General features: G+C 38.1%; 1 protein-coding gene across 1 annotated transcript in view; it reads left to right on the top strand.

Moving 5' to 3' along the window:
• The window catches only part of LOC140476255 (exocyst complex component 3-like), a 78824-nt gene extending 55714 nt beyond the window's left edge, over positions 1–23110 (top strand). The window contains exons 8-13 of the mRNA XM_072568567.1: positions 1819–1919; positions 4192–4396; positions 17736–17855; positions 17949–18101; positions 19446–19567; positions 21168–23110. Of these exons, the coding sequence (XP_072424668.1) occupies positions 1819–1919; positions 4192–4396; positions 17736–17855; positions 17949–18101; positions 19446–19567; positions 21168–21366 (900 nt within the window). The 3' untranslated portion in view covers positions 21367–23110. The remainder of the gene's footprint in view (positions 1–1818; positions 1920–4191; positions 4397–17735; positions 17856–17948; positions 18102–19445; positions 19568–21167) is intronic.
• The last annotated feature ends 2519 nt before the right edge of the window (positions 23111–25629 follow it).

Below are 25629 nucleotides of genomic sequence, written 5' to 3'. Positions count from 1 at the left end.
AAGGGTAGTAAATGCTGGCCTTTTTTTTAAGCATAAATGACATGCTAAGTCTGCATTAAAAGATGAGAGATTGACTTTGCAATTGTGCATATACATGTACGCAAAACTCAAGTCTTCAGTACCCAAATTCTAGTTAAACTTTCAATGAAAAGTTGTTAATGTTGATTGGAGTGGGAATGTAGCACACTACCTCTGACTAGCATTTTAACTCAGATTGTATGTTTCTGCTGGGCAAAGAGATTAAACACAGCCCTAATGGTATGGAAATACAGGATCTCCACTAAAATATATAGTTCATGAAAGGTAAGAATTATAGGGTAGAAATTGTGACACATTCATTGAACCATGAGGAAAACTAGTGGAGTAAAACTCTTGTTCATTGCTTAATGTTGACCTGTTTAACTTCATTCCAAATCCTAAAGGATAAGCAGTGGTTTATCAGATTCAAAGTCCTTAATGTGGTATCAAAAAGCACCCTCCCAATCTGAAAGGTTTCAACAAGACAATTGAAGTGAAGATGGAAGGTACTTTTTGTCCAATGTTGGTGTGCCTTGAGTCAAAAGGACACCAATTCGCCTGCAATAGATTTTCATTTTATTCTTTTATGTGATTTAAAACTTTGACTTTTGTGCATACGTTCTGCAGAATAGGTCCCACTAGCCACATTGAAAGAATATGTGACAGATTTCCTGCCACTCTGGATACACTTCAAATTGCTGTAAGGGTGTGGGTAAAAGTGTAGTGTTTCACCATTGACAGAATTATATCCCCTAATCAACAGAATTGGAATGTGATGGATCTGGTTTCTGCCTAAATTTCAGTGTATTTGCTAACTCTCGATCTGAACTCTACTCCTATATTTTCAGATTTGGAAACATTCATGAATTGTTACTAAATCCATTTGGCAAGTAACATTTTAATGAACACTTTGCAGTGAACAGAGTAGAGTTACCCAAGTATGTCAGACAATTAAAACATTTGTCTAATTCATAGAAAAGCATTAAATGATGACTAACATGCCAGCCTTATGTGTGAGGTAAGTCACAGTATTGCCTGCCAGTCAGCCCATTAAAAGCTCACAGATGAGTCAGGGTCAGTTTCTCACCCTATCAAAGGCCTCAACACTGCCAACACGAATCACCAGAAGCTGTTGGTCAATCAGCAACATGATGTTCACTGGTCAAGGCATACTTCCTGGGAGAAATCAGCAGCAAGAAGTTGTCATTTTTATCTCCTTGTCACAAAGTAGGGTGCAAGAAAGGAACATGGTCAGGAGGAGTCCGATAAGGACATGTGGCTTTCTGAGAGACATTCATTCCTCTGCCTCCAGATTAGACAGCTGGAGGCAGTCCACCTCCTCAATTTGGCAGGCAGGTCACCATGATTTCCCAGTTGAGAAATAAGTTACCTTTTTCACCCACTAACGAGGTGGCAAGTTGAGGCCCTTAAATGGACATTACTTGATTGTGTGATTGCCAGCAATTAAGGCTATCTAGGAAAGGCATTATGGCCCTGTCATTCTGCACTTATTTGTTAAGGCAGCAAGAAGGAGAGGAGTTTTTCTCCAGGGCTAGCTCAGCTAATTATTTTTCTTTCTGGCCATCTCAATTGTGACCTCCAGAGAGGGAAATGTTATATCCAGGGAGATATTAATACATTTTCTTTTGTTGTTAACATAGCCATCCAATTTTATTTACCTTTCAATTACTTTTATTCACTGTGTTCATCAATATGCCAGGAAAAACTTTGTTTAGTTATTAAAAAGATTTGCTCAAAAGGTGTTTTTGGTTTTATAAACCCTTTTTGTTGCACACACAGGAAATGAACCATTTCATAAAAAAAGCTGAACACATCAGTGAAGCAATAGCATTGAGAATTAGAAGTGTTTGTGCTGCTCAACTGATTGATTTCTTACTGAGGTAAGATCATTGCTCTGTCTGAAACCATAGTGTGGATATTACATACCCCTGTGTAGTGGGATTTTAGCAGCTGGGGGAAAGACACTTAACTAGGACAGTTACCAGCCCACTATTTTCTCATCCAAAATTGAGTTTATTCCCTAATAGGGAGGATGGACAGATGCCAAAATCTGTCCATATCTAAATAATTAAGGGTCAGTTATGCTTGTTAAAAGCTCAACTGACTCCAGTATTATCTTGCTGGAATAGGCATTCTGTTCTGCACTAATTAGTCTGGCTGTGCAGCCACACTGAGCATCTACATATGCCAATCAGTGTGCCCACATGGTTCCGAGCATTGACGTCCAAATTCAGAGATCCCTGCAACAGACTGAACTTGGGGGTTTGTACAGAAGAAAATAAATTTAGAGGGTGTATCAGTTGACTTGCCTACAAGTCCACACCCTGTAAATTTCTGCCCACTATCCTTTTTAAATTTGGTTTTGTCACAGTTAATTCATCAAATAATATGAGAAAGACAATCAGCCAAACACACACCTCTCTCACACTGTGCTAACTCAATGTTGTTATGATAATTCAGGTCTTTCTTGACAAAACTGAAGACAAAAAAATATTTTTATTAAGAGATTCCATCTGAATGAGGCGGCTTCAGGTCAATCCACATCCTGCAACTTGCTGTGACAACTTTGCTCACATTTTGATAGCTGTGACAAATTACATCATAGCAACTGAGGCAATCCACAATATTCTAAACCAATCAATAACATTGTGTTATAACAGAAACAGCCAGTTAAACTAAATCTATCATTGAATTCGTAAAACAAAGTGAAATAAAGACATTAAATCATCCTCAACATTAGCCAGTTGTTCCTAACCCGGCCAACACATCTTATGCACCAAGGTTACAACTTAATATCTATAATATAAACCCAATCTCGTTTGATCATAACACCAACTTGCATATAGGCAGACAGACAGACAGACAGATCCAGTTAAGGGATATACTTATTAAAAATTGTAATTTTTCAGTTTAACTAAATAGTTTCATATTATGAATACCAGGCTTCACAAAATCCTTGGTCTTTGAATTATTCTCAGCATATAGAAGGTTATCTTGCACAAGTTCAAAAGTCACTGGTTAGTACAAACAGTTTCAACAGACTCCTAGAAATATTTCATTCTTAGAGACTGGGATTCTTTTCCCAGAACATTCAACAATGTGATAACTAAAGACAAACAATAGGGAGCAAAACAATGTAACTAGTGTGGAAGTTTTCCAAAATCACTCCATCTTCTGCTGCTGTTGGATGATTAGCACTGAATTCTACATCCATCCAACTGCCATCCCTGAGCATAGCATCAGTTTAGTGCCAGTTTACCTGCAGCATCCTTAGAAAAATAATTTGCATTATCTTCAAGGCTTGTCCCCAACAGCAAACACCTGCATTTGTGTGCTTCTCCTTTAAAATAAGCAGGTGTTTGAAGTTCAACACATAACCTCAACTCTCAGTTCCAAACCAAAAAAAAAGAAAAATTTTTAAAAAGCGATAGTCTCAACAATTATAAATAAAACAATTCATAGCATTCTAAACAACGGTAAATTTGTTATATTGCTGAATGATAATGATTACTTTCAAAAATTCAAGGATCTGGATTTGCTGTTTCACCAAAAAAACCAAATCCGTTCTTCTTCTATCTGGGTGCAAAGTATTTGTTGTAATCTATCCATTAGTTTTTTGAGATGTATTGTTTATAGACAAACAGATCAACAAGAGCAGGCAAAAACATTACAGGCAAAGGGCACTGGAAAACAACTTGGGACAAAAATAAAGTTTAAAACAATCTCTAAAACTCACAAAAGAACTTTTGCAAGGCTATGATGCCAGCTGAAGTCCTAAATTTATTTTATTTTCCTGAAATGTACAATTGTACAAAACCATTACTATGCTGAATTTCAATTTAATTTTCAATAGTTGCCATTAGTTTTAAAAGTTCCAATTTATCTCTACAGTAAGAAATATTCCATTATCACATCGAATCTTCTGCTTCTTACCAGCAACTCATTCTCAAATGTTTGGAAAATAATATTATGGAGTTCTTCCTGCCAATGATAGCAGAAATTCATGCACACAAGGGCATGATTCTTCAAGTATAATGAGAAATTTTGGAACATATTTATCACTCAAACAACATTTTGTTTGAATAATGGTGCTTTTAATGTTCATATTCTTAGAATAAAATGCTATATTCTTGTTTTTTTTTGTCCTTGAAGTTATCCAGAACACATCAAGAAGTCCAAAGATTTATCCTGCAGGGAAAGAATGGAGATTGTAGCAAGTTGCATTCACTTCAGATGTTTTCTGACAGAACTATCACACAATGATACTGATGATTTTAGAAAATGTTTGGCTGTACTTAGGAAAGTGCGAACCAAGGAATGTGATGAGCTAATAGAAAAAATCTTCTACCATGTCAAGGTATGGTACAAATATTTTTTACATTGTCAGATTGATTTTATAGGTATACCTTTGAAATAATGGATTTTTAAAATAATACAGTGGTTACATTAGTTAATTGTTTCTGATTATAATAGATCTGATTACCTCTAATCCATTATTGACTATGTTTTGATGTCAGCCAATTTTGCATCAAACCACTAGGAGGAAATCTTGGACAGTTTAACAATATTTCAGTATGTCTGTAACTTAACTTCTTTGGTGGCAAAAATGCGTGGTAATATCCATCTGCACTACCACCCACCCCCAACACTACTTGTCAAATTGCAATTACTGACTTCCGTCAGTGATGATTTTTTTAGATTACTTACAGTATGGAAACAGGCCCTTCGTCCCAACAAGTCCACACCGACCCGCCGAAGCACAACCCACCCAGACCCATTCCCCTACATTTACCCCTTCATCTAACACTACAGGCAATTTAGCATGGCCAGTTCACCTAACCTGCACGTTTTTGGATTGTGGGAGGAAACCTGAGCACCCAGTTGTTGAGTTATATCTCACTCAACTCCTGGACATGGATTTCAGTGGAAGTCCCCTGCATCAACCAACTCTCTTTTTTATTTTTAAACTGCCGCATATTTTATTAGTAAGAAAAAAGAACTAAAGTATTATTCAAAATAAGGATAAGAATATTGGACTTTATAATGGCTAGTGAATTATTAAGTTCACTGATCCAATTTCCTATTACCATCCCCTACCCTGTCCACTCAGCATATAGCAGCATATACTACTTTTCACAAAGACTACATTAGAACTTAACTATCCTGTGTAACACAATGCCAAATTTAGAACAATACAGCACAGAACAGGCCCTTCGGCCCACGATTTATTAGTTTTGGAAAAATGTTCTACATTTTTTTTGTGTGGATATACGCATTATTTAGATTGTAAACACAAATATAGTTTATTATACATTTTAATAAAATCCATAATATTCTACAGTCTTATAGAATCCGTACAGTGTGGAAAGAGGCCATTCGTTCCATTGAGTCTGCACTGACCCTCCAAAGATCATCCCGCCCAGATCTACCCTCTCACCCTATTCCCATAACCACACATTAACAATGGTTAATCCACCTAGCCTGCACATCCCTGACATTATGGGTAACTTAGCATGGCCAATCCACCTACCTTGCACATCTTTGGGCTGTGGGAGGAAGCGGAGCACCCAGTGACAATCCACACAGACATGGGGAGCTTTGGCCAGCTCCACACACAATCACCTGTGTAAACTGCTTTTCATACAAATTCTATATAACTCTTTAGTAAAATATATTCAATTATAGTGACAAATCCTCCCTTACCAGACAACGCATTAATAAACTTTGAGTATATAAAATTATGGAGGTGTTCCATGAATTGTCCTTTTATTTCACAGTGCTAGAAGAATGAAGTATTTTGATAGTTAGATCAGTCTGATTTGGTGGTGAATTTTTACACTTAAATGATAATGGTGGGGGAGGGGGGGAGTGGGTGAGTTACTTTAGTTACTTTTAGTTATGGGGTTAGCTAAAATAGAACCATTGGAGAAGCTTGAATACATATCACCACTGTCCAGTAATTTTTAACTGGAGGTGATAGAGTCAGATGCCATTGATGTGTTAGGCCACAGAGACAGACACAAACAACCCCACCATCCTGTGGCCGGCCACTTCAACTCTGTCCCCCACTCCCCCAAGGACATGAAGTCCTGTGCCACCGCCACTGCCAAGTCCAAGTCATCCGACAACTGGATGAAGAACACCTCATCTTCCACCTTGGGACCCTCCAACCACACGGCATCAACATTAGACTTCACCAGTTTCCAAATCTCCCCTCCCCTCACCTCACCTCATCCCAGATCCAACCTTCCAACTTGGCACAGCCCTCTTGCACTGTCCTATCTGTCCATCTACCAGGAATGTTCTTCATGGTAACTTTAGCTGGAATTGCATCCATACCACTGGCGCCGCTCTGTATCACAACCCAATTGTCCAGTCAACTGAGCTAACTGACCCCCAAAATTAGCAATATGGCAACTTTAGTACAGCAAAAAATAAACACTAAACTAAACTAATTTGTCCATGCTTTAAACGCAAGAATGTTTGTTTCACACAAAAGACAGACAAACAAACATAGTTAAGAGACAAATAAAAGAAAATAATAAAACTGGCTTGATTACTTAAATGGTTATCATGGATTTTTGTTGATTTTCTGAAGATGTCAATCAGGATCACCTTTTCAGCACTCAGATAAAAGCAGTAATACATATCTTCAAATTGTAGCATCAACAGCCAGATCCCTTTTTAACAAAGAACACTTGTTGAAAACCCAGTTCAAACTCTGGGTGCTGCCTGACCGACTGAGCACCTCCTGTACGAGGTCCCAGTTACCATTCAACTTCTGCCATCTGCTTGAATATAAGGTCTTTTCTAGACTTGCTGGATTCAAATCCTAGCTACTAGCTGGACCCAAATCCTTGTTAATAGCCAGCTTCTGTTATCTGTTTAAACATAATGCTCTTCACTGGTGACAAAGTGTCAGCAGAATCTTATTATCAGGAACCAACCTGCAATTAACTTCAGGCTGGTCTCACAAATAAAGAAAAACTTGTTTTGTCTGTTTTCCTTTTAACACAAGCTACTATCCACAGTCCAAAAATCATCTTTAGCTCACAGTTCCCAGTTTACAGTTCAAAACCAAAATTGATAAAAGTATAAATTAAGAATAATTAAAAGTCAGTGAAGGCTCTAACAAACGTTGCACTTCATAAGGTGGAGTTTGTATTGTTCTGTTCTGTTCTGTTGTTCCTGGTGCGGGCTGCATTCCACAACCATTTGACTCAGATGAAAGTTCTGCCATTTGAGTCATGACTGAGATTTAAACAGTAGTAAAGTTTCAAGTTTGATTTTGTAAGGCTAATGTCATTACCCAGGAAATCCCTTTGAAGGTAAGAAGAAAGACTCTCTCCAGCTGCTCCAAAAGCAGTGGTCTTATTTATTGCTCCTACTATGCAAATCCCCTAATGTTATGTTAACAATTTGCTTCAAAAATGAGTTTGACAGAAATTGTACTTGTTCACCAACATCAAACCTCAAACATTAGGCCCAATTTGTTGGTGCTGCTGTTCTTTCTCTGCTTCTGCTGCTGGTCATGTATGGTGCTTTAAATAAATGAGTCAAGATTAGGGTGGTGCTGGAAAAGGATAGCAGCTCAGCCAGCATCCAAGGTGCAGGGAAATTGACGTTTCAGGCAAAAGCCCTTCATCAGGAACGAGGTGATTTAATCCCCAGAATTAATCATGGACCATAACCCGTCTGCTTTTGATGACACCCTGAACTGAATACGGCTTACTCACCGGCTGTTATCTCCACAGCTCCCCACCTGATGCATTGGTGACCCCCAGAGTGGTTGCAGTTGATCTACTGGACTGACTGTGACCCAATCCCTGGATTCGAAGGACATAGGTCCCCAGACATTCGCCCAATCAAGTACCTGACTGAATATCACCAACTTGCTGGACTAGAATCAGCTGAGTCTTTTAACTGAATGTGGTGATACCCCAACTGACCAAAATCTCCTTTCACCTTACGAAGGACTCCTTTTGACTTTCAGGCATATCATTTTGGTTGAAGCACATGCATCGTGTTTGCCTCATAAACTATTGGCATGTGCTGGAGGTGTGACATTGCCATGCAGAGACATTCCACCCCTTGACTCTTCAGTGCTTGCATAGTGATAAGCTGCCTACCTCAGTCTCAGTGCAAAAGAGCAATGCAAGGCAGAGAAGGTGGCAGCCTATAAGTATTCACGGAAGAGCCTATATGCTAATAAGCAATATAATCTCCAAGTCAAATAGCACATCTCTTTGACCTAAAAATCTGGCAGTTTCAAGTTAATCACCACTGGCTATGTGAGAATCAGAGGTACAAAAACAGATTTTTCAGTCATTGAATTTAAAGTGTAAATCACTGAAGTGTATATTTGGATGAAGCTGACTCACATACTGAATGAAAGTGAGATCATTTCACTTGAACAAAAACAGTGAGCAATGCCCTCCACTACAGTTAATCCTACAGCAGTTACAGTAAAAGGAGTGTTGAGTCAGAAACTTGGAAACCTTGGAACTCAAAACAGTCCTGTCAACCTGAAAAAAGCATTTTAAAAATTGCATTACAGTTGTAGTATTTCTGTATTTAATGTCCATTTGTTTAGTATTTGATATAATCAAGAAAATGTCATGGATATACTTATGTCCAAGCATTAAGATTTTGTTAAAAGATACAAGATTTATATTCTGGTTTCTCATTCTTTGTCCCTGCAGGAGCAATTATTCACTCCTTTTAAGCTTGTTTTGAAATTCACTGAGATCAAAGCTAATCCCTATTTGAACTCCTCTCCCTTGCCTTGGCACCACATCATTCTATACCCTTGGAAAGCCTAAACTCGAAACCCATTAGTCTTAAATTTAAAATGATTGATGAATTGGTTTTAATCACTGAAGCAGCAAACTAAGCTGAGTGGTCAGGTGACTTTGCAGCATCTCCGTGTAAGAGTTTTTAAAAAAAGCTACCTGGTCAGTAAGGGTGCATGTTCAGACTGGAGTGACATAAGATAAAAATCACACAACGCCAGATTATCGTCCAACCGATTTATTTGGAAGCACTAGCTTTCAGAGCACTGCTCCTTCATCAGATGGTTGTGGAATATAAGATCGTAGGACATAGAATTTATAACAAAAGTTTATAGTGTGATGTAACCTGAAATTATATATTGAAAAAGACCTGAATTGTTTGTTTGTTAAGTCTCTCCTCTTTTAGAATGAACACGTTAGTTTCAGTTCTTTCATGTGTAAATTCTTTCATATGTAAAGGAGTGACATGAGGCACAGTGAGTACTTGAGGAAAAAGATTCAAAGTGGGAATTCAATGCAAAGGGGGAACGCAGCACTGTATGTACAGTTTATTCCAAAAGCTAAGCTTGCTGAATTGGAAGTTCAGTGATTTAGAACGAAGGAGGATTTCCTTTATGAGCTGCTGCTGCTGTTTGGGACTGTCTCACAAACTTGGAAAATTTTGAAAATGTAATTTTACAAAACAACCCAGTTCAAGAAAAGTAAGTTCTTAGTAAGTAGCACAAAAGTAAGATTTAAGGCTTAGTTGAGATGCATTGCCATATCTAATCTATCCTAAGCAAGTGGGAAGTCTGCATGACATGACCTAGGCGTGTACTTTTGCAGAAGGTTTTATTGGCTGTGGATTCAGAGCTTGAACTGTGCCTGGAGTCTCAGTAGTGCATCTACAATGAAGAGAACTAAAGGGATACATGCTCAGACAGGTAGTCACACTGCAGCATAGGGGCATGTAGGCGAATAGGGAATAGGTGATAGTGAGGCAAAGAGAGCCAGGTAGGTGAAGCAAGAGTCGCCTGAGGTCCTGTTTTGATACTGATGAAGTCCTTGGAGGAATGTGACTCTGGCTCTGGGGAAGCAACTGTATAAGTTAGACAGGGTGCACCCTAACTGAGCTGGGACTGAGTTATTTTCAGGTTTTTAGAGACTGTTGTTGGGGAGCTCTAAGCTAACTTGGCAGCAGTATGGGAACCAAGGGAGTATGTTAGAAGTAATACCAGGCTGCACAAAACATTGAGAGAGACCAATAATGTTAGAATAGAAAAAAGTATGTCAATAAGTAGAGTTGCAGAACTGAAGAAATAAATGAGTAGACTGCATATCAGCATTGCACTACATTTGAATGCACGGAGCACAGCCAATGAGATTGGGGAACACAAGTGCAGATCGCCAACCTATGTGGAATTATGACGTTATGATGAATATAACAGAGACATTGCTCAAGGAAAGCCAGGACTGGGTGTTAATTATTCCCAATTATAACTGTTCCAATGAGATAGAAAAAGGAAAAACTTAGGAGGGTTGGTAATGTTGGTTAAGGAAAGATTCAACAGAAAAGTCCTATTCTAGAGAGTTCAAGGACAGAATCGATTTGGCTCGCGTTAAAGAGCTAAAAGGCTACAATTATATTGCTTGGTATCATTTATAGATCATGAACTAGAGGAATCAAACTGCAAGGAACTTAGAGAGGTGTAAACATCATTAGATAGAATCAGAAATAATGAGGAAATTTAATTAACCCATATAGACTAGGATAATGTAAGGAGCCGCAAGGGGCAAGCATTCTTAGAGATTATATTCAGTAGAATATTCTACTGAATACTTGTCAGGTTGAATGAAAAAGGAGGCACTAATTGACCTGGTTCTTAGGATTGGGGGTGGGACAAGCAGAGACTGTGTCAATGCCAGAGTATTTAGGGAATAGTTATCGTAATACTTAGAATGACAGTAGAAAGGACAAAAGACAATCCAAAGTAAGAATGCTTAATTTGAGGAGAGCTGATTTCAATGGAGCACGAACAGGTTAGATTGGAACTGAAGAAAAATTATAACTGAAAAAGAGATGGCTTCCAAAGAAGAGATGTGTTGATATGTTTGAGATATATTCCCTTAAAATCAATGTAAGACAAAAAGTCAGTGTTCTGTAGATGAAAAAGGTGATAGAAATTAAGATAAATAAGAAAAAATTGTTTTATGAAAGGCGTTATATAGAAATTGCAATTGTGAGCCAAGCTGAATAAGTGTTATGAAGAATGTTTAAAAGGGAGATTAAAAAGCAAATTAGAAGAACAGGGTGGGTTTATAATAAAAGCTAACATAAATGGAATCCCAAAGTATTGTAGAGGTACCTTATAGAGTAAAAGAATGCCAAAAGGAGGAGTGACTAAAAAGGAATTTCACACGTGCAGAGAGGCAGGAGGTATGGCTGTGGTGTTAAATTAATACTTTACATCTGTTTAAACTAATGAAGGAGATGCTGCCCTGGCCATTGAGATAGAGGAGGAATCTCAGTCACTGAAAGGGTTTAAAAATTGATAAGGAGGTGTTTTTAAAATTGATTCATTTTGTAGGAAGTAGGCATTGATGGCTGGCTGGCCAGCATTTCTTGCCCATTCCTAGTTGCCCTTAAGCAGGTGGTGGTGAGCTATCTTCTTGAATTGCTGCAGTCCATCTGCTATGGGTTGACCCACAATGCCATTAGGGAGGGAATTTCAGGATTTTGACCCAGTGGCAGTGAAGAATTGACAATACATTTCCAAGTCAGGATGATGAGTGGATTAGAGGAGAACTTGAAGGTGGTGGTGTTCTCATATATCTGCTGCTCTTGTCCTTTTAGATGGAAGTGTTCGAGGGTTTGGATGGTGCTGTCTGAGTACCTTTGGTGAATTTCTGCACTGCATCTTGTAGATAGTTCACATTGCTGCTACTCAGCATCAGTGATGGAGGGAGTGGATGCTTGTGGGTATAGTGCCAATTGTGCAGACTGCTTTGTCCTGGACAGTGTCAGGTTTCTTGAGTGTTGTTGGGCGTCCATTCAACCAGGCAAGTGGGAAGTATTCCATCACATTCCTGACTTGTGCATTGTAGATGGCGGGCAAGCTTTGGGGAGTCAGGAGGTGAGTTGCTCTCCACAGTATTCTTAGCCTCTGACCTGCTGTTGTAGCCACTGTGTTTATGTGATGAGTCTAGTTGAGTTTCTGCTGAATGATAACCTCCAGGATGTTGATAATGGAGGATTCAGTAATGCTAACACTGTTAAATGCCATGGGTTGGTGGTTATATTAGCTCTTAATTGTGATGGTCATGACCTGACATTTATGTGGCACAAATGTTACTTGCCACTTGTTAGCCCAAGCCTGGATATTGTCCAGATCTTGTTGCATTTGAACATGGATTGCTTCTGAAGAGTTACGAATGGTGTTAAACATTGTGTAATCATTGATGAACATCCTCACTTCTGACCTTATGATGGAGGAAGGGCATTGGTGAAGCAGCTGAACTTGGTTGGGCTGAGGACATTACCCAAGGGAACTCCTGCAGAGATGTTCTGCAGCTGAGATGACTGACCTCCAACAACCACAACAATCTTCCTACATGTCAGCCACTGGAGAGTTTGCCCCCCCGATACCGTTTGATTCCAGTTTTGCTATGGTTTTTCTTGATGCCACAGTCGGTTGAATGTAGCTTAAAAAGAAGTTCCACTGCTGCATTTTATGGGGGGGAGAAATGTTCCACACTTCTTGTGAAGAAGTGTTTCCTAATTAGAGTTGTGATTGACCACTGTTATTTAATGTTATGTCCCATTGTTCAAGGCACTCTCAACAGCATAAAAGATTTCTTGTTTCCTTTATTAATTCCTTTCAAATCCTAAAAATCTCAAAACAAAATCATCTAGTGCCACTCCCAAAAGATGATAGTAACAAGTGTTATGTTAAAGGCAGTATTTAAAGGGACTCAAGCATTTTAATGAGGTTCATTGTTTGGATTTTCAAAACCTTTGCTTATATTTTGGTCAGGATGTAGAATTTTTTGCATTGTTACACCTGCTGAAATTATTGTTTCCAACATTCTTAAAGGCCTTTAAAGGTAAACAGGTTCTGACCTTAGCAGGGACGCTCACATCTCGAGAAGCAATTCAGATAAAAGAGAGAAGTGGATAATAACAAAGTATTGTTAGAAAGAATCTGAAAAAAAGGGTCTGTAAAGCAGTCTCTACAATAATGACTTTCACTTTTGGGGTACCAGATCAAGTGACAGTTCAGTGCCTTTCAATAAGAAAATGTTTTGGGAATTGCACTACATATACTTCAATGAAAATATTCCACATTTTAAATGCAAAAGGAGGTGAACATGACAATGCCAGAACAGCAGAAAACAATACCTAAATAGGTCACATGAAAAATGTGACTAATCCCTAAACAATGGATGGCAAGAATGAAAAAACATCTAAAGGAAAGTTATTTGATTTATATTTACAACACAATGAAGCAGATCACCTGACACTACCATTTATCCCAAGTTGACAAATACTGTGGAGCGTATCTGTGGGGACACCTCAGGTGTTGATTGGTTGCTTGTCTGGCCCCCATCATAGCAGCCATTAGTTCCAGAGAGATGCAGGACACTATATTCTGCATACTGCCTGAAGACCAAACTAACCACACCATGGAAATGGCTTCATCGAATACACTTACTTCATGTAAAACACTGCAATGTGTGTTTAAAAAAAACATTTCCTCATACTTAACTTTGTATCAACCATAAATAACTCTGTGGCTCAAAGGGTAATCAAGCAATCTCAATGTATTGCTTGATAGGTGCATGTGAGCGATCTATTTTTAGCGAGGTGCTTCTCCTTGATAATAACCCCTGTAAACAATTATACTTGAATAGGGCACTCAGAATAACTTGGCCATGCTATGTTAAAATTATTACACTTACACAGTTCTTCCTTGAGGTTTGCAACTACAAAACTAAAAAATAATCTGTTAGGAGTTTCCATCTCTAAGGAAGCTTCAGGACAATCGTCATCCAACAATCTGCTCTGAAAATGCCGCTCATATTTTGACAGCTGCACCACAGCAGTTGAGACAATTCATAACATTCTAAAATAATCAACAACATTCTAATTAAAATAACTCTCAATCCATAACTTAGGTCAACTTGCTGACCAAGTTGTGAAAGCAGTATACAATAGTCTAAGTGATCCAACAATTAATGGATCAGGTGTAAGTTCTCCAGTCTGGCCATGACCAATTATGAATGATAGTGAACAATAAAATGACCAACAAGAGGAAGAAGAGGCTCGATAATTATTCCCATCTTTAACAATGGGGGATTCCAGCACATTTGTGCAAAGAAGGTTGAAACATTTTCATCTATCCTCAGCCATGACGGGCTGAACAGATGATTCATTTTGTTATTCTCCTGAGATCCTCAACATTTGTAGATACTAATTTTGAGCCAATTTGATTTACTCCATGTCATGTCAATAAACAGCGGAAGACACTGGATACCACAATGGCCACGGGCCCACAACACTCTGACAATATTATTGAAGACTTGTCCTCCAGACCTAGCCATGTTCTTAGCCAAGTTGTTCAGTGCAGCTACAAAGCTTTCATCTAAAGGTACATTCTATATGCAAAAGCACCACAAACTCAGCCTGACCAATTATAGCCCTAATGATCCGTTCTCAATCATTGGCAAATTGGCGGAATGGCCCATTGACAGTGTTATTCATTGGAACTTGCAAAGGAATAACATGCTCACTGATACTCAGTTTGGGTTCTGCCATAACCAGTCAGTACCTGACCTCATTGCAGCTTTGGATGAAACACAAGTAAAAGCTGAATTCCCAAGGTGATGGGAGATTGACTGCTCTTGACAGCAGCATCGAATATGACTGAGTATCGCATCAACAAGAAGGCAGAACAAAACTAGAGTCAATGGGAATTGGACAAAAGCCTCCTCTGGATGGAAACATACATGACTCAAAGGAAAATGGGTCTTCAAGTGCTTCATAAATGACCTTCCCTCCATCAGAAGGCCAGAACTGAAGACATTCAATGATTGTTTCATAATTTTTAACAAATTTTGCAACTCTTCAGCTACTGAAGCAATGTATGTCCATATGTAGCAAGACCTGGACAACATTCAGCCGACTCACATTTGCACCACACAAGTGTCAGGCAATGACAATTTCCAAAAGATGGAATATAATCGTCATCCACTTATATTCAATAGCATTACTATCATCTAATAACTCGCTACCATGGGAGTTACCATGATTAGAAACTGAACTAGAACAGCTATATGAATACTGTGGCTACAAGAGCAGGTCAGAAGCTTGGAATCCTGCAGCGAGTAAGTCTCCTCCTATCTCCTCAATGCCTATACATTATCTATAAGTCACAAGTAGGAGTATGATGGAATACTGCCTAGATGTGTACAGCTCCAACAACACACACGAGGGTCAACCATCCAGGACAAAGCATCCTTTTTTATTGCACCCATCCGCCACCTTGAACATTCATTCCCTTCACCACTGACAATACACTGGAGTAACTTAGCAAGCTTCCTTTGTCAGCACCTTCCAAACATGTGATGTCTGTTGTCTAGAAGAACCAGGACAGCAGACACATGGGAACAGCACTACCTACATGTTCTCCTCCAAACCATACAGCATCTTGACTTGGAACTATACCATGCTCCTTCACTGTCATTGGGTCAAAATCCTGGAACTCCCTTCCTAATGACAGTTGAGTGGCCCTGCAGTGGTTCAAGGAAGATAGCTCACCTTCTCCAGGGCAATTAGTAAAGGACAATAAATGCTGACCTAGTCAGTGACAAATCCCATGAACAAACTAAATAATTGTTTGAAGTAAGTTTGTCCTTTTTCCTAATGTTAATGGACCATTTTTATAAAAAATTTCCAAGATCTGGATCCAGATCCATATCATCACCAAAGTCTAATATGTTCTTTGTTGAGCATTACCTATGTGTGTCTAACCTTTTGAGATAGGTTCCTTATGAACAGACACACATACTGAACAAATGGGTTGGAATATTGCCACTGTCTACTTTCAATAACATCAGTTTGTATTTATCCTTACCGACTAATGTTCCAGTTCTCTGTGCCTTGATATATATATTTCTCATCTGAATGTTTTCATTCCTCATGAACTTGTTCCTTCTTATCCATAAAACCTTGCTCAGCTCTATATCCTACTGTTGCCTGGTGCCAAACACTCCATTCCTCTCTCACCAGTCTTGTGCTTCCTTGTTGTTTGCCCCTTTATTGTGGACAATATCTTCAGCATTTTAAGTCCAATGCTCTGGAATTCCCTCCATAAATTACTCTGGCTCTCCATCTCCCACTCCCACTTGAAGAACATTCTGATAAATCTCTACTAATTTGGCCATCCCTCCTACTTATCTGTATTTTAACTTAGCGTTTACTTTTTCGATTAAGCGACTGTGAAGCACCTTGTAACAGTTTTCAATATTAAGTGCATTTTTCAGTGGTAGTCATTGCTGAGTGCCCAGACGGCATTACAGCAACCCAAAGGTTCCTGTGGAGACCACACACAAGAGTGCCTCTTCAGGTTACTGTGCATTTGAACAAATTATCTGCAAAAAAAAATCAGGGCGTTAATTGTAATACATTTAAAGAGTGAATCTGGTGCTGCATTCCCAGTGACAACAGTAAATTAAGCCAAAAATCACACAACACCAGGTTATAGTCTAACAGGTTTATTTGGAAGCACTAGCTTTCAGAGTGCTGCTCCTTCAATACTGGCTCCTCCACACCAACAGTAAATGAGTTATCTCAGTGTTGGTTATTAGTGGGCAACACTTTTGAGTGAGATGGCCTTCTACGTTCATTCAGCTATGTCACAATGACTGGTGCAGCTACACTTGTGCTGTTGAGGATTGTTCTGTATCCGCTGAGCTTTTGGGTCCACACTTTCAGGTAGGTATTAAGGCATTGAACCCCTGCGTAACAATTTTATTCATCAGATTCCTTCACTTAGTTGAAACAATCTTCTTAAGTAAGAAGGCTATATAAATGTGGCTTGAAGATTACAATTGCTGACAGACCATGTCGGATACTCTGCTTAAACTCAAATAGCTGCATAAATTATTGATAGCAGACTTCTGTTGTATGGCAGTGTGAAGAGGTGGAAATCCATTGGGCTATGTAGTTAAGGAAGGATTCACACTGGTCAATGTCCAGCAAATTCCTACTTCTCCTCCTGCCATGACCATCAAGCTTGCATGCATGCACTTTAAGATTCACCTGATGCTCCCTTTTGAATCTTATCCGGCATATTTTTAATGGTAGCTGAATACAATTGGTGGATTAAATGATTCAGGTGCAATTTTGGCTTCATGGGAGCTACTTCAGACCTGTCACTGGCTCTTTGATGATATCCGTAGAAGTGAAAGAGCAACAGAAGATATGTTTGAATGTTAACCACTGGTACCCTTTCAAATATTGCTTATGTGTCAAAATGCTGTTGAAATGATTTTATGCTTGAAATGTCTCAGACCATGAGCAAATGAGTAAATGGAGAAAAAAAAAGGATCTGGAATTAAAGATGCCTTCTACTTCATCCATTCCCACCCTTAGGTCTGCGCTGTGTGGCAAGGTTATGAATTGGATTTTTCTCTCAGTATTTCTGTTTTGTTCTGCTGTGAAGTGACATTAGCTATTGGAAAGTCAGTACTAAGATGGTGGAAATGTCATCAGCATGTAAACAATACCCAAATGCTCGTCCCATTGTGGATGTGAGAACTGAATATAAATGTCTTAGGCAGGTACGTTATTTTATGGAGGGGGTGTACTGAATATTGATGAGGTTTATTGTCCCCAGTATAACTATTTTTGTTTTTGTTTTTAAGATTTGCTTTTCAAACCATTTGAAAAAGGATTTGGATTCAAATAACTTAAATAAAGCAAGTTCTTCAATAATAGACTATTTTGCTCAATTTTCTGATATGAGCACAACAGGCTTCTACAAGGTAATGTAAGCTTTAATTTGTACACATATGGCGCACATCATTTAAAATTCATTTTTTTGGAGAATGAAGTTGTATTTTGAATTTTCTTTGCAGGCTTTGGTAGTGAGGGCACAGTCTGTAATTATTCAGGAATACTTAAGAGTCATTATTAACAGTTCTCTGAGATGTACATCAAATAACCGGAGTCAGATATCTAGAAAAATTATTCAGGACTCCAAACAGCTGCAACAGGTCTTTGCAAATCTGGTAAGAAGATTTCACTAACTATCCTATTCATTTTTCTTATATTAAAGAATATAAGCAAAACTATAGGAGCAGGAGTAGGCCATACTTGAACTTGCTTATTTCATAAAGGTTCGCTCTTTCCATAATTTACTTTGCTTTCCCTCTGAGTTGAAGTGGTTTTCCTTGTCATTTTCTTTAAAGTGCCCCTAGTTATCATCCACTATTACCTTATTAAATTGTGAAAATGCAAGTTGCTCTATGGCCTAACAAGTTACTCAGAATATTAAAAATGGTTTGAGTTGAATTGCCCTGTGATTTTATTTTCCCCCCCTTCCCTCCTATCCAGAAAGCCTATCCGTGATCAGGAATTTACTGCAGCAATACTTTATTTCCAACTACACTCTGGCACAAATTTGTGGCTTTCCAAATTAGCGCTAATTAAGGTACAGAATGCGCACATTTTCTTCCTAAGAAAATGTGCCTGGAGATGTGATTTTTCAAAGTCTTAAAAAAATGTCATGTTCCATGCAACCTAAGAACAATATCATATTCCATTCAAACTGCTTGGAAATGAGAGTTATGTACAATGAGAAATAAAAAGTAAACAAGAGAAACCAATGTATTTAAGATCACACTAATTTTTAAAAATAAATCATGGTCTTGAGAATTCATGTACACTCTTGAAGTAACTTCGACAAGATTACACTGACATAAATGCTGACCCTAGGTTATTGCTGATTTTTGAGCTGATATGGATTGCCATCGACAGGGCCTCTGCCCTTTCTAAACACAAATACTGATTTAAAAATGGGTGAGATCAGATGCAGAGACGCTTAGTATTCCGGTTACTTCACCTCAGGTCTTTGCTAAAGACTCTGTACAAGATTGGCCACAGATATGGCCATGTGGACTTATGGACAGATATGGACTTATTAACAGGTAAATATAGGAACAAGCTAGGGATTCAGCTTGCCCCCATCAACGAGCCAGTTCCACTGGATTTATTGGATTTGTGACATAGGGAAGTAATGTAGGTATCCTCCTAATGCTTAAGCATCGACCATGGTAGCAATTGTAGAAGTTTTCTACTGCACAATAAGCTTTGATAGGATCATAAATTGGGTGTTGAATAGATCCAAAATATAGCACTTTATGATTTTCAGGGATAACAATTTGCCTACAAAGTCAAAGTTAATACGTATATGTATTACTTAATATAGCTTAAGTGTATTGTTAACTTATTGTTAGGACCTCATATTTTCATTTAGAAACATTTGATTTGTAAATCCTCAAACAACTTCATATTCATCGAGTTGTCAACATCATGGTAATGAAAAAATATTTGTTTGTTTTTAATATTTTCAGCAGTCTAGTGCCACTTGCCTAAACCAACCTATCCTAGATGTGGCTGAAATCATTCAAATCAATGATATTAACGCATTGAAGACAGAAGTTGCTGCATTTGTTTGTAACTACCCTGATGTAAGGTAGGTGATCATGTAAAACTCAATGTTTATTAGTATTCTTTTCTGAGGAGATCTTAAGCTGCCAACTTGAAAATGTTGACAGATTCAAAAAGAGTTGGCAACTTATAAACACAATTTTAAAACATTTGTAATTAAATTGAAAGTTGTTGGGTTGCCATAGTCTTACCAGACTAGAGGGCTGTTCTCTCATTAGAGAGAGATGACTGGTGGTGATTTAACCTGAGAGCCACCATACTTCAGGTGAGGGGAGAAGTTGAGAAGGACACTCCTTTATGGTAGTCTTAGTCAGTGATGGGAATTGAACCCACACTGTTTACTTCGCAAACCAACCATCCAGCCAACTGAGCTAAACTATGTTCAGTTTTGAGATTTATCCATGACATGGGAGCATTGCTGAGAAATGTTCAGGTCTGCAAGAAGTAAATGCAAAATAATAGTTTATTGGGAAACACATAGTATATCTCAGCCCAAGTTGATTGACTGTATCCAAGTTCTTACATATTACAAGATAAGGTAACATTTGATAGAATCGTTAAAACAATAAATTCCAATCCTTAATGCATACTTGACTGAGAGCCCAAAAATCCATTGAATTATCTGAGTACCAATGAAAACTTTTTTTCTTGATTGTCAGCTCTGGTTCTCTGGTCTGTTCTGTCAATTGCACAATATTTATTTATACAAGATTAAGCAGTTTTAAGTGCTTACAATTTCCACTATTGACATTTAAAGAGTCAGGATAGTTGATACTTCTTTTGGTATATTGTAAAAGATATTTTTAAGAAAATGGGAACAAACAAAAAAATGACTTTAAGTTTTTCATTATTTCCAACTTTCTTCAAAATCTCCTTTTACAACATGTCATCCTATTGTCACTGTAGGCTTAATAGCTTATATGAAATATATCATGGGTGAACGGATATAGAAGTGCCATAATTTGTCAGAAGATATGAGGGGCCATGGGAATGGATGGAGTTCTGAGGAGAATGTTTAAACATATCTTTCAAAAGGTCCCCTCAGACTATGGTTTAAGCTTCTGACCTTTTGTGAACCGTGAGTTTTTTGAAACCTGGACTAACTCTATAAAAGTTGCATAAGACTAGGACATGCTTGTCCTCACTTTGGTGCCAACCAGGTCAGGAATACCAGTGCAAACTCATAATATGAGCCAGTCCACACATTTTAAGGCATTTCTACAGATTGGAAACTTTAGGAATGTGGTCAGGAGTTGGGACCTATCCTTCATGTTTAAAAGGCTCCTAAATTATCCCGACTCAGTAAAGATTCAAGCCAGAAAGACAGTGCCAAAATGATACCTGTAATTAAATATTAAAATTATAAGTTAATGGTTAAAAGCAACTTCTTTAACTTTCATAAGATCATTAAAAATATAATGGGGAGATATTAAGCATCAGAAGGGTTGTTGGTGCAGGATCAAATAAGAATATTTTCAAGGAAAAGACAAGATGAATAGAGAATGAGTCTGCAAAAATAACATAGGACAGGCAAAGGTTTGGCAACTTCAGACTAACAGAATTAAGGCAATCAGGACCAGTGACTGTTGCATAAATTGTAAAATATTATAATTTATATTTTAAAGGAAGGAACACATCAATGCTATTCTGGATATTAGAGGAATGATGACCAGAAAAGAAAGACGGAGCATCCTCAAACAAGCAAATGACATGATGAAATTCAACAATGACATTTCATCAGACAATCAATTATTTCAAGGAATAAGTGTCTCTAAATTCCGATGGAGGAAGAATCATTGTTGTATGTTTTGCTGTATAGCATAATCAGAGAACCAATGCGAATAATAAGTATTGATTGACAGCAGTTTTGAATGAGCTGCACATTTACTTGTCAGTTGAATTGACCCTTACATTGTTAACTGAATGATGACATTTACACCAGAAAGTGCAAATATTTCAGTTTATACTTTAGACACTAATTCATCACCTTTCTATCTTTTCAAATGTCTGTCATGATTGACGTCAAGTTTCTGTAAGAATATTTGATTCTTGAACGAGCTATCACAGGTTGTGACCCTTTGGACATTTTCATGTCATGAGAGCATGAAGTGTATTTTGATAAAAGTATAGTTGCTGCAAAAAGACATATCCACCTTAAAAATCGCTTGAATCAAGGGACAGCAACAAAACGTCTTTACCAGAAGGCACAATGACTAGGGGAGAAAGCTTAACAATGTTGTGATTTTATAGGCAATGATCAGATCCAGTAAATATGACATATTTGTCAGAGCTCTGAAGACTTCACGAAAATTTTAATTGCAATTCATTGATGTGATATTGATTCATATTTGGTAAATTATAACATTTCCTGTGAATCGGTAACTGTAAGAACGTGTAGAACTATTAGTCTTCAGTTAAAAATGTACTTCATGCTAAATATCAATATTTGTTTTTTATGTGCATATTTTCCATTTGGTACAAAGGGACAGGAGACCATTTAACCACTCAAGCACATTCTGCCATTAAATTAGATTAAATTAAACTAAATGGCTGACCTGTGATCGAATTGTATATATTGCCCTTGCTATTTATCCCTTACTAATACTGGCTTTCAATCACAATTTTAATGTTAACAACTAGTCTAGCATCAATTGCCATTTGCGAAAGAGAGTTCCAAATTTCTATCTTATTTCTGTATAGATTGCTGATAGACAAAGTAGCCTAGGATTAAGGTGGGTGGGCAGGCAAACAGGAAAGAGTTGAGACTGCAATTAGATCGACCATAATTTTATTTAAAAAGCCAAATAGGCTTGAAGGAATAAAGGGCCTACTCCTCCTCTGAAATCCTATGTTCCTATACATTACCGAAAGGGAAAAATAGACAGTATAGGCAACGGGAGGGACTGGTCGGTGGAATAATAAATAATATAGGTCTTCTATAATCACAGAGTATTTACTAACAGTTGGAGATATGGCCATGAAATGATATGATTGGGTAATAATATCATTTTAAAAATTCATTCATGAGATGTGGGCACCGCTGGCTGGCTAGTATTTATTACCCATCCCTAATTGTTAAGAGTCAAACACGTTGCCATGGTCTGGAGTCACATGTAAGCCAGGTGAGGTAAGGATGGCAGATTTACGCCCCTAAAGGATATTAGTAAACCAGATGGGATTTTTCCCCAACAGTGTACAATGGTACATGTACAATGTACATCAGACTGTTAATTGCAGAGTTTTCTTATTGAATTCATATTCTACCATGTGCTATGGTGGGATTTGAACCCAGATCCCCAGAGCATTACCTGGGTCTCTAGATTAATAGTACAGTAATGATACCATTAAGTCATCACTGCCCCCTGTTGAAGTTTGAGTATGATTGAATAATATTGTCATATGTATTAGTTTTAATGTGATTGGATGATTATAGTTATGTATAATAACTTGAAATGTGAACTATTCAAATATGATTGGTGGAGTTGGGGTGATTAAATGTGTATCCTTTTGAAAATTATTATGTATAGGGATATTTGATTTGCAACTTATGTGTAAAATCTTTGTTCTATCAATAGAGATGTGAGCTCTAAGTTATTTTTGGATATTTAGATCTCCCATGCAAATATGAATAAACTTTTTTAAACAAAGAAACTTGAGTTTCATCTGGTTTAAGCGGAAATAAAGGGTTAAACTCAAGTTTTCAATTACCTCTTGTTTGGATAGTTGTTTCCTAATTGCAGCTATCAGATGTCTGACTCTAATTTGTAAACTATGCCCCTAGTCATGGTCTCTCAATGAACAAATGTTTTTTCCCAATTCATTTTACCTATTCTTCTTAATTTCTTGAATACTTTCAATTAAGTAGAGTCATAGAGATGTGCAGCATGGAAACAGATTCTTCAGTCCAACTTGTCCATGCCAACCAGATATCTAACCTAATCTAGTCCTATTTGCCAGCCCTTAGCCCATATCCCTCTGAACCATCCGTTTTTATGTGCCTATTCAGATGCCTTTTAAATGCTGTAATTATACCAGCCTCCACCACTTCCTCAGACAGTTCATTCCATACACGCACCACCTTCTGTGTGAAAAAGTTGACAATTAGATCCCTTTTAAATTTTTCCCCTCTCATCCTAAATCTATGCCCTCTAGTTCTGGACTCCACCACCCTAGGGAAAAGCCCTTGTCTATTTACCCTATCCATGCCCCTTATGATTTTATAAATAAATCTCTATAAGGTCACCCTGATGCTTCAGGGTGAACAGCCCCTGCATATTCAGCCTCTCCCTTTAGCTCAAATCCTCTACCTCTGGCAACATCCTTATAAATCTTTTCTTCACCCTTTCAAGTTTCACAACAGTCTTCTGATAGAAAGGAGATCATAATTGCATGCAATATTCCAAAAGTGGCCTAACTAATATCCTGTATAGCTGCAACATGACCTCCCAACTCCTATACTCAATGCTCTGATCAATAAAGGAAAGCATTCCAAACACTTTCATCACTATCCTATTTACCTGTGACTCCACTTTCAAGGAACTATGAACCTGGACTCCAAGGTCTCTTTGTTCAGCTATACTCTCCAGGACCTCACCATTAAGTGTATAATCCTGCTCTGATTTGCTTTTCCAAAGTGCAGCACCTCATATTTATCTAAATTAAACTCCATCTGCCACTCCTTAGCCCATTGGCCCATCTGATCAAGATCCCATTGTACTCTAAGGTAATATCCTTTGCTGTCCACTACATGTCCAATTGTCGTGTCATCTGCAAACTTATTAACTATACCTCCTATGGTCACATCCAAATCATTTATATAAATGACAAAAAGCAGGACCCAGCACCGATCCTTGTGGCATACCACTGGTCATAGGCCTCCAGTCTGAAAAGCAACCTTCCACCACCACCCTCTGTCTTCTACCTTTGAGCCAGTTCTGTATTCAAATGGCTAGTTCTCCCTGTGTTCCATGAGATCTAACCTTGCTAACCAGTCTACCATGAGGAACCCTATTAAGTGCCTTACTGAAGTCCATATAGATCACGTCCATTGCTCTGCCCTCAGCAATGTTCTTTGTTACTTCTTCAAAAAATTTAATCAAGTTTATGAGACATGATTTCCCACGCACAAAGCCATGCTGACTATCCCTAATCAGTCCTTGCCTTTCCAAAAACATGTAAATCCTGTCCCTCCAGATTCTCTCCAACAATTTGCCCACCACTGATGTCAGGCTCACCGGTCTATAGATCTGTGACTTGTCCTTACCACCCTTCTTAAATAGTGGCACCAAGTTAGCCAACCTTCAGTCTTCCGGCACTTTACCTGTGACTACCCTTGATACAAGTATCTCAGCAAGGGGCCCAGCAATCACTTCCCTAGCTTCGCACAGAGTTCCAGGGCACACCTGATGAGGTAATGGGGATTTATCCACCTTTTTGCATTTCAAGACATCCAGCACTTCTTCTGTAATATGAACGTTTTTCAAGATGCCACCATCTATTTCCCCACATATTATATCTTCCATGTCCTTCTCCACAGTAAACACTGATGAAAAAAATACTCGTTTAGTAACATCTACCCCATCTCCTGCAGGTTTTTGAGGGGCACTATTCTCTCCCTATTTACCCTTTTGTCCTTAATGTGTTTATAAAATCCCTTTGGATTCTCCATCACCCTATTTGCCAAAGCTATCTCATGTCCCCATTTTGCCCTTCTGATTTCCCTCTTAAATATACTCCTACTGCCTTTACACTCTTCTAAGGATTCATTTGATATATCCTGATGTATGCTTTCTTTTTCTTAACACAACCCTCAATTTCTCTAGTCAACCAGCATTCCCTCGACCTAGCAGCTGTTCCTTTTCCCTAACAGGTACATACTGTCTCTGGACTTTCGTTTTCCCATTTTCCATCCATCCCTTTACCTGTGAACATTTGCTCACAATCAGCTTTTGAAAGTTCTTTCCGAATACCGTCAAAATTAGCCTTGATTAAATTTAGAGCTTCAATTTTTAGATCCAGTCTATCCTTTTCCAAAACTATTTTAAAACTAATAGAATTCTGGTCCAAAGTGCTCCCCTACTGACACCT

Source organism: Chiloscyllium punctatum, chromosome 4, assembly GCF_047496795.1.
Source record: "Chiloscyllium punctatum isolate Juve2018m chromosome 4, sChiPun1.3, whole genome shotgun sequence".
In the NCBI taxonomy this organism is placed as follows: Eukaryota; Metazoa; Chordata; class Chondrichthyes; order Orectolobiformes; family Hemiscylliidae; genus Chiloscyllium; species Chiloscyllium punctatum.
The sequence above is the reverse complement of the archived record's forward strand: the minus strand, read 5'-3'. Positions and strand labels throughout refer to the sequence as shown.